This window comes from Oreochromis niloticus, linkage group LG3 (genome assembly GCF_001858045.2).
Source record: "Oreochromis niloticus isolate F11D_XX linkage group LG3, O_niloticus_UMD_NMBU, whole genome shotgun sequence".
Lineage (NCBI taxonomy): Eukaryota > Metazoa > Chordata > Actinopteri > Cichliformes > Cichlidae > Oreochromis > Oreochromis niloticus.
This window is the reverse complement of record NC_031967.2, coordinates 55,610,719-55,620,334: the sequence shown is the minus strand read 5'-3', so window position 1 is coordinate 55,620,334 and position 9,616 is coordinate 55,610,719. Positions and strand designations below refer to the sequence as shown.

The window sequence follows — 9,616 nt, the reverse complement described above, 5'->3', positions numbered from 1 at the left end:
GTGAGAGTGAATGAATAGTGGAATTGTAAAGCGCTTTGAGGGTCTCGAAAAGCGCTATATAAATGCAATCCATTATTATTATTATTATTAAAACGTCTAGCTGAAACATCTAATGTTTTCACAGGGCGCAGTGTGGACCTCAGCGCTGACATGCAGGAGAAGTTCAGGCAGTTCTCCTTGCAGACTGACTTCCTTCCTGAAAATATTTTCATCCTTCCCAAAAGTGATACTGTTTAAGTAAAATGTTAAAATATATATAAATACAATAAAATACAGGGTCTTACATAAAATTTGTAATGCAGTTGTGCACTGACCACCTTTCCAATGTTCCTTCCTCAGATGAGTGTCCAGCTGCTGAAGACATTAAAATCTGTTATGTAAATGTAGCCAAGAACCAACCTGAGTACTGCTGGGAAAATAAAAAGGCAAACATCAAAAGTGCTGTATTATCTCATTTATTTTGAATGTTGACTTAGATCCATACCACGATTTATGAAATTATAGAACTAAAATAACAAAAATTGTCTGCTTCTTTAAAATTTCTTTTATTACATCAAACCAGTGAAACTTGAAAAAAACAAAGACCTGTTAGCATGTTTTGAGACAGAGACTGTAAAGTTCTGCAGGCCACTTTAAATCCTGCCTGTGTTCATGCAAATGATTCACACTGAAAGTATCTTAGTTTAGTATTAAGTGAGCCACAAAGCAGCCTAATAGCTTTAAAAAAAACAAACAAATAGTAAAAGTAAGTGAAATTGCCAGTTTCAGTGTAATTCAGACTAAAGTCCAGCTGCAGATAAGGAATACCACTAAGTCAACAGTGTCTGAGTGAGTACTTCTCTGGTTAAAGTCCCTGTTTTCTTTCACCGTATGTTTGTTTGTTTTTTTAGATTTGGAGTCTGTGGTTGGGTAGATTTAAGATGAGTCATTGTTTTTCTATCCATGGTAGCTTCCACTACTGAGGCTCAGGAAAAATGAAGAGGATAATTAAGAGGAACCATCAGTTCTGTCTCATCTAACTACACAGTATTTATAATCATGCACTTATGTCTCAAACTAAGACAAAATGAGACAAAATTAGTTATGTGAGTCTTTAGATTATCAGTAAATTCTGGTGATAGTTTGACGCTCAGTGGAGCCATTTTTGGTTTGTGATGAGTGTTTTGTGATGCTCAGCTTCTGTTTTGTGAATTGCTCTTTCTAATTTAGAAGATCCTGCAGAAATGTGCGCGCCCTTATCTGAGAGGACATGGAGAGAGTGTCGCAAACTCGAGGTGAGAAGATAAACCTCGGAGCTGGATGGCCTGCGCGTCACCTATGTGCATCTCTCTTTTCAATGACATCAAGTGAACCCATAATAAGCATTTCTATGTCTTAGACATCAGATCCATTTCTAATGAGAGATTATTTTTTAAATGAGGGAACCCTGGTCTAACAAAACGCTTACAACAGAGCTAAAGGTTCATTACATGTGAGACGGTGGGACTCTCTGATAAGAACTGAAACACTGTGTATAAACAGCTGAGACAAAACTATATATAAACACTAATTTATTCCATTTTAGTTTACAATGATTTTTAAAGTAATGTGGAATGATTCATGTTCATGAGCTGCTACAAACACAACTGTTTATTTATCTTTATATGGTTGGACTACAAGGCTTGTGTTGAGGGTCTTGGAATAAAAAGTGGAATAACATCACCACAGCAAAACAAATAATGTTACTGTCTGCAGCTAAAATATATAGTGAGCATGGTTTTATAATAATGCGCAAACACAACCTCACTCTGCTATATACGAGGAGCCAACCACAGCTGTCTTCATCCACGACCTCCGCCATCATTTCTTTACTCATCATCATTCACTTAATTGCTTAGGTTGGTTTAAATCAAACTCAGTTACAGGTTCAACTCCATTATATAAAAGCATGCTGACTTTGGATTTGGTGTGCAGTGCCACCTTAAAAAAATGAGGAAACTAAGAGATTACAAAAAAAAGAAGTGGAAGAGTTAATGAGCTACAGCAGATTAACAGTTTCTGACAGTCATGTATTAAGAAATAGGACGATTAGATGAGCTGAGGGATCCATCTACTGCTCAATGAAGCCTCAACAGAAACAGTCTCAATGGAAGGATGGCTCTATTCTTAAGGAAGGACACAGGGAGAAAGACTGGCGTATGTCACATTACACAGGAACTGGACTGAAAATCAGTTGCAAATATTCATCAGCATGTGCAAACATATTATAGGTATGGAATTCAGGAAAGTACCATCAGAAGTTGATCCACTATGCAAATGTCTGATTGGCAGTGGCTTCATTTTTCACTATGACAAACAAACTGCTAATGCAGTATGCAGCATCACAGGACTTCAGTCATGGATTAGCCTCCCCAGACCTCAACATTACTGAAACATCTTAACAGAGAATGGAAAAAAAGGGAACCAACATCCAAGAAAAGAACTGCTCCTGAATACTTCCTCACAGAAAATACAAAAAAGCTTGACTAAAAGACTTCAGGCTGTGCTGAATAATAAAGGTGGACTGACTTCCAGGGTCCTTAGTATCATATAAGCTCAGTTTTTGTCTGTCTTTGTCTGTATTTCCATTTATATAACAAAATATATAGAAACGAGGGTGGTTTAAGATGTCTGTAGAGTTTTAGTCATTATCTTTAAACAAACAAAGAAAGTACCATCCAAAACACTTTTCCATAAGTAAACATGTCTTGTGTTTCTGTTTAACTTCTGCTGTTTTCCTTTCATGTGTCCACAGTTGACAGGTAACCCTACTGGAGCCACCAATAGTAACCGGTGGCTTCTCAGTGTGTTGATGGGCACAGCCATTGTTACCACAGCTACTGGTGGGGACCTGGAGTTGGTATACGCGGAGCTGTGAGAGGACAGAGATGGCGAACGGACATTTAACTATTTAACAGGAGATACGTTATGACTAATAGACGACTACTGTTTAAATGATGTCTTTGCAGCCCTTATGGCACACGTTACACAACTTTTCTTCATGCCAGCAAGACTGAGGTGCCCACATAGTTGACACATACAACTGATTATGAATGCATATTTTACTATTCCTATTTTCACATCATCTCCTTGGCTTTATTAGTGAAAGCCTGGAGATACTCTGACTTGTGCATGGCTGATGTGAAGTATGATTAGTACTACATGACTTACACCATCAACAGAGGCAATGAAAGCTTTGTTGTTAACAGGTTGGATGGTAAAGTCAAATTCCTAATTCTACACTTGTGTTGGGTAAAGTTATTCTCACTGCAGCAGATTTATATCTGTGGTTTCACAGGGCGTGATGTGGACCTCAGCGCTGAGGTGCAGTTCTCCTTGGAGACCGGCATCCTGGCTGAAAATATTATCATGCTTCCAAAACATGGTACTTTCAGCTTTTATTTTGAAAGAAACAAAACTTGAAAACGAATCCCCTTATTCCTCTTTTTATTTGTTCTTCAGAGGAGTGTCACCTGGCCAAACTCAGGGATATTCTAGGGCCTTTGTTATTATTTGACTCCATATAAATAAAACTGAATTGAATCAAACCATTTGCTGTCAAACAAAAACTCCCAAACAGCTAAAATACTTTGCTTTATTATCTTTTTTAACAAATACGTTGAAGTACAGCCATAACAACACAGTTGAGATCTCCTTTTTAATCAAGTGTTTACATCTACACGCTTTGTACAGATCTGTATACAAAACAATCATTTACATCCCATAGAAGTCTAGTTACACTTAACTATACAAGAACTCATAAATGAAATAAACATAAAACACATAATCACAGGTGATAACAAAAAAAGAGAAAGAATTCACGTTTTAGTGATGTTTTTGCAGCCCTAATGGCTCATGTTGGAGAAAAAAACTGAGGTACGTGGAAAGTTCACATACACAAGTCGGCGTGAGTGCACACACAGAGAGAAGAACACAATTTAACCATCTGGTATGTTTGCTGTTTCTGCTTTCATATGTTCATAACCCCTTTTCTGCTGCATTCCCTTTGTCAGGCTGGGGTATCTCAGTGACTTGGCTGACGTAAAGTATGACGAGTTTGCCCTGATTCATTCCATCAAGACAAAGTGGAAAGAAAGCTATGTTGTTAACAAACTATATGGTAATGTGGCATTTAGCTCTGGTTCTACGCTCTGCTGAATCCTTGTTAACCTGTTCTGCTGATCAGGAAAGCTATACGTGCTGCAGCAGATTGACGTCATCTGTTTTCACAGGGCGTGGCGTGCACCTCAGCGCTGAGGTGCAGGAGAATTTCATTCAGTTCTCCCTACAAACCAGCATCCAGCCTGAAAATATTGTCATCTTTCCCAAAAATGGTACTCTTATCTCAGAGAAGAAGTTTGATGTAAAATAACTGCAATCAACAGTGATGTTATGCACAGATCACTTTTCCATTTTCCTCTCTCTAGATGAGTGCCCAGCTGCCTAACCTTGTGTCCAGGTGATCATCTCACTGAGGAGCTTTTACTGTTCTGAAAATCTCACGTCCATGACCTGTTTCCTTTACTCTTTACTATCTCTGCTCTGTCTTTATTAAGAATGCTCATAATGTCACAAAATTATATTCATCACTTGCCTGCTTTTATCCACCTGCTGTTATAAATAAAAACCAAATAAAAAGTATGAAATGCCTAAAATCCTTTGATTTATTACATTTTGAAACAGATATTAGTACATCCCACAGCACAGCTGAGACCTTTGTTTTAATCAAGCCTTTGTATCTACACACTTTGTAAAGATTCATATACAAAAAATAATAGAATTAAATAAATATAAAATACACATAATCATAGAAGATGACCAAAAAAATGCACCCATGTTCTGAATTTGCATCTAAAACATGCATGTTTCCCTTTGTACAGGCAAATTTACACCAGACAAAGCAACACAGTGATAGACTTTGACCGCTCCAAAAACAAACCCACCAAGTCTGAAGTAGATAAGAGAACTGTTGACCAGACAGACTGACAGACAAACATACAGATTGCTTGATTCATTAGTGCGATAAAATGTACTTCTTTAACAGCATCACTTCATGTATTTGTTTTCCAGGAATAAAGGTCTATTTAAACTGGACATCTCCTCAGCATCACTAGTGGTGTCATGGTTTCAATGCTGTGCAGTAGAGAAAAGAATCTGAGGGATGATACAGAGGTGACCAAAGTTACAAACAAATCCAGCTGTACTGGAAATGTTTGCAGAGCTCCAAACTCTTTGGCTTTATGTAGAGCAAGTATGGAAGAAGTACCTGAGCTAACTTAAATTTAGACGATATGAGGAAAAATGCCGCTTCCCAAAGTTTCCTACAAGTACCCAGTTTATATTTGAGAACTGAAGGCTCTTTATCCTGACAACTATTCCCTGGTGCATCCCTGTCCTGTGACAGTAGCAAAGAACGTGTATCAGTATTATCAAAGCCACTTCCCAAACCAATTTTTAAAGCTATCTAGCAGATGGATGCCAGTAGCCTCTGTCTGCTGTGTACAAAAGGATATATGATTAACCACACAGCAGATACTGTACTACAACAGTAGCAGCAGTTCAGGATCAGTTTGGTTCAAAGCCCTTTTTGACCTATGAAACAGCAGAAAATGAAACATTTCAACACCCTTTTGCTAGCGTTAGCTTCTCTGCTGTTTTTCATCATTTCACAGGTGAAATAAAATTATAGTACATTTACTTTGCTCCCTGTAGGAGTGATCATGTCCAGTCTGACTGAGACCATGTATTACTTATGAGGAAAGCCAACTTTGAGGTTCCTAATCAGTCAGCTTTGGAAAAAACTGTGTGAACAAAGCTCTCCTTTCACTCTGAGGATGCTCCATCCTGCACAGATAATAAACCTCTTACATGAAGGGCTTTCAAGTAGTTTGTAGACAAATGGGGGTAAAAGAGATATTTAAACTACATTTTCTAAGAACTGTCTGACATTCACCTCTCACACAGTGGATACAATTCTGCCGCTGCAGGAATAATCTTTGTGGTTATGAAACTGTCGATGTGTTTGCAGAAAATGTCCCATGTTCAAAGCCATCCCAGAACCTGGGGGTTTGTATAAGTGCAGCTGTTGGTGGGGAGTTAATCTCACTCTTCTATATAAAGAGTCACCAGGCAGCAACTTCCAGATCTTCATCTGTGTTCTCCCCCATCATCATTTCTTCACTCTTCAGCAGCTATGGCTTCACTTCGCGCCCTTCTGGGAGTGGTACTGTGCTCCCTCATGGTTTCTGCTTCTGAAATCCCACCTCAGGCGGACTTTGATTTACAGGGGGTAAGAGTCATCCATAATATTTTTTATTTTTTATTTTACCGCCCATCTGTTTTCCTACATATATCTCCGTCTTATGGAAAAGGTGTACTGGAGCTTATCCAACAAAGATAGGCAGGGCACCCCCCAGACAGTTTAGCAGTCTTTACAGGAGGCTTCACCATTTAAGTTATTTGGTTATGTTTCACCCTGGATTTTGCCTGATAATATTTATTTTGTCCATTGCTTTAAAAACAAACAAACAAAAAACTATATAAACATAAAAGTGTGAACAACAACAAAACATAAGCATTGCAAACTTTGATGTGAAATTCTGCAATTGTTTTCTCAAGATATAGCATGAATAAAACTAATATACATCAGTGTATTATTAATGTGCACACACACACACACACACACACACACACACACACACAAAGTGTTACAATAAACAGCTCTTGTGCTTCTGTATAATTCTCAATGCTTTCCATTTGTGTGTCCACAGACTGCAGGTAAGTGGTACTTGACTGGAGTTTGCTCTAATTCCAAGTGGTTTGTCTGTCGCAAAGCCAGTATAAAGTCCGGCACGGCCGTGGTTGAGCCAACTGAAGATGGGAGTCTTAAGGTGGCTTTCTCATTTCCTACGTGAGTGCGAGAGGACAGACAAAGCAAATACCATTTGGATAGCATTGAAATATTTACACTGATGATTAATGTTATGTCTTTGCACCTGTAGCGATGCGTGTTGGAAAATAGAGATTTTGGCATCCAAGACTGACGTGCCTGGAAAATTCACATACAGCATTCCCTGTGAGTACGCCCACAAAGACAGGAAACATTTTACCCACCACGGTTAATCCTCCATCATCATCATCGAGTATTACTTTTTTTTCACATCTTTTCTTCTGCTGTTTCCCTTTTTGTCAGTCGCGGGGTTTGCTACTGAAATGCGTGTGGTCGATGAGAAGCCTGATGAGTACTCCCTGAATCATTATATCAACACCGGACGGAATGGAACCTTTGTTGAAAACAACTTATACGGTAAAGTTGCATTTAGCTGTGTTCAGTAAACTGTTAAGTAAAGTTACAGCCACTGCAGCAGATTAACATCACGTGGTTCCACAGGACGTAGTCTGGACCTCAGCGATGAGGTGAAGGAGAAGTTCAACCAGCTCTGCTTGCAGTCCGGCATCCTTCCTGAAAATATTGTTTATCTTCCTAAAACCGGTACTTTTACATTGGTGGCGAAGTTCTCAATAAAAATAGCCTGAAATACAAATTGATGTGCACTGATTACCTTACACTTTCCATGTTTCCTTCTCCAGAGGAGTGTCCGCTTGAGTGTTTTGCCTGACTCCTCTGTTGCAAGATCGTCTCACCGACACTGCATAAAGATCTTCCACCATCTGTTATGGAAATGGGAATGAGCAACATCTTGAGCAGTTTTTAACAATAAAAATGCAAAAATTTACAGTGTTTTTCTTCATTATTCATCCTTTATATGAAATAAACTGAAGAACATCCATAACAACACAACCAAAATTTCCCCCATTCACACGAGTATTTCACACATCTCCACAACTGTGATCATAATTTTCTTTGTGTATTTGTAATAGTTTTAATATTTTCTAGTATTGGACTGAAGAAAAGATTAATAAATAATCATCAGATAGACCCATTATAAAAGTAGTATTTGCTTCCATCTGATAGAGTTACCCTCAGCTCAAATAGCTGTGACATTAAAATGCTGTTTACAGTCTAAGTGCCTCGTTCGTGAACAGTGAATTTCACACACAAAACATTCATACTTTCATACCTGAATTTGTCCGTACAAGTGTGGGACTGTCTCAGAAATGATCAAACATTTGACTGTTAGATGGTTTTCCCTCCATAAGCCTGGTTACACTGGAGGTTTCTTCCTGTTCCCACTCTTGCCAAAGTGCTGCTCATGGGGGGTCATATGATAGTTGGAGCTTTCTCTGTTTTCTCGGTATTGTTGTACAGTCTTTACCTTACAATATAAAGCACCTTGAGGCAGCTGCTGTTTTGACTTGGTGCTATATAAATAACATTGAATTGAAATTATTTTTTTCTTTTTTATTTATTTGCTAGTTTACATGAGCCAGCCTGTCTCAGGGAAAACAATATTTAGACCTATGTTATTTGAAGCCAAGCCTAGCTTACTATTTAGTTATTTATTTTCCCTCTTATAACCACGCTCTCTTACATTGTCCTCACCATGTACCCATCTTACCATGAGGTAAGCATGATTCTTTATTTGGAGAAATAAGAGTGTGTGACAGTGTGCAGGTTACAGATGGTGAACACGTGCCCACTGATTTTCACTCATTTGGATTCATTAACATATGCATCAAGGAAAGAACTAAACAGGTTGGTACACATTTTAGAAATCTGACAATAATTTTAATGTTGCAGTTATTTGCTACAGCCCGATGTCCATAGCAGGTCCCTGAAGTCATCTGATCAGGGCTTACTTGCTATAAAACAGACTATGAGAACTAAGGGTGACAGAGCTTTTGCCACTGTGGCCCCGAGACTGTGAAACTCTCTCCCTCATACATTAAGAACTGTGGAAACAGTAGTTGTTTTTAAAAAACAACTCAAAACTCACCTTTTTAAACTGTTTTTGGTTAAATTTCTGCCTGTTTTATATTGTCTGTTTTACCCCTTTATTATTTGTTATCTTATGTGCATCCCTTTGTTATTCTGTCTAGAAAGGTGCTATATCCTCCCCACCCCCAACAACAGCATCCAACACAAGGCTCCAGCCTGTCTCTCTCAACCACCCAGGTTAGGAGGGAACTGAGGAGGATTAAAGCCAAGAAGGCAGCGGGTCCAGATGGCATCAGCTCGAGGGTCGTCAGGTCCTGCGCGGACCAACTGTGTGGGGTGATGGAGCACCTCTTCAACCTGAGCCTGAGGCTGGGGAGAGTCCCACAGCTCTGGAAAACCTCCTGTGTTGTACCAGTGCCAAAGACTTCACACCCCAAGGACCTCAACAGCTACAGGCCGGTGGCTCTGACATCCCACCTGATGAAGACCCTGGAGCGGCTGGTCCTGGCTCAGCTTCGGCGCCTTGTGAGCTCATCACTGGACCCACTTCAGTTTGCCTACCAGCCTGGCATTGGAGCGGATGATACCATCATTCACCTCCTACATCGTTCCCTCGCTCACCTGGAGACCGCTGGGAGCACTGTGAGAATCATGTTCTTTGATTTCTCCAGTGCCTTCAACACTATTCTTCCCTCGGTTCTGAAGGACAAGCTGGAGAACTCTGGAGTGGACCATCACCTCACTACCTGGATTTTGGAC

At 39.4% G+C, this 9,616-nt stretch overlaps 1 protein-coding gene and 1 long non-coding RNA gene across 2 annotated transcripts; both read left to right on the top strand.

The window, feature by feature from the left end:
- Positions 1-740: 740 nt before the first annotated feature.
- LOC112844217 (uncharacterized) lies at positions 741-4,406 on the top strand. The gene is made up of 2 exons (XR_003216948.1): positions 741-3,403; positions 4,032-4,406. It is a non-coding gene; the product is annotated as an uncharacterized LOC112844217 (long non-coding RNA).
- Positions 4,407-6,114: 1,708 nt separating this feature from the next.
- On the top strand, positions 6,115-7,754 carry ptgdsl2 (lipocalin). The gene is made up of 6 exons (XM_005462604.4): positions 6,115-6,307; positions 6,789-6,928; positions 7,020-7,093; positions 7,211-7,324; positions 7,409-7,510; positions 7,609-7,754. Exons 1-6 carry the CDS (start codon positions 6,212-6,214, stop codon positions 7,635-7,637), a joined length of 555 nt encoding a protein of 184 aa, XP_005462661.1. The 5' UTR covers positions 6,115-6,211; the 3' UTR covers positions 7,638-7,754.
- The last annotated feature ends 1,862 nt before the right edge of the window (positions 7,755-9,616 follow it).

What these genes read in the sequence shown, in the direction of transcription:
- ptgdsl2 (XM_005462604.4), top strand. Translation starts at nt 6,212, where the DNA reads ATGGCTTCACTTCGCGCCCTTCTGGGAGTGGTACTGTGCTCCCTCATG. An exon ending in ATTCACATACAGCATTCCCT is followed by an intron (nt 7,094 to 7,210) that starts GTGAGTACGCCC and finishes CCTTTTTGTCAG; the next exon opens with TCGCGGGGTTTGCTACTGAA. An exon ending in TGTTTATCTTCCTAAAACCG is followed by an intron (nt 7,511 to 7,608) that starts GTACTTTTACAT and finishes TTCCTTCTCCAG; the next exon opens with AGGAGTGTCCGCTTGAGTGT.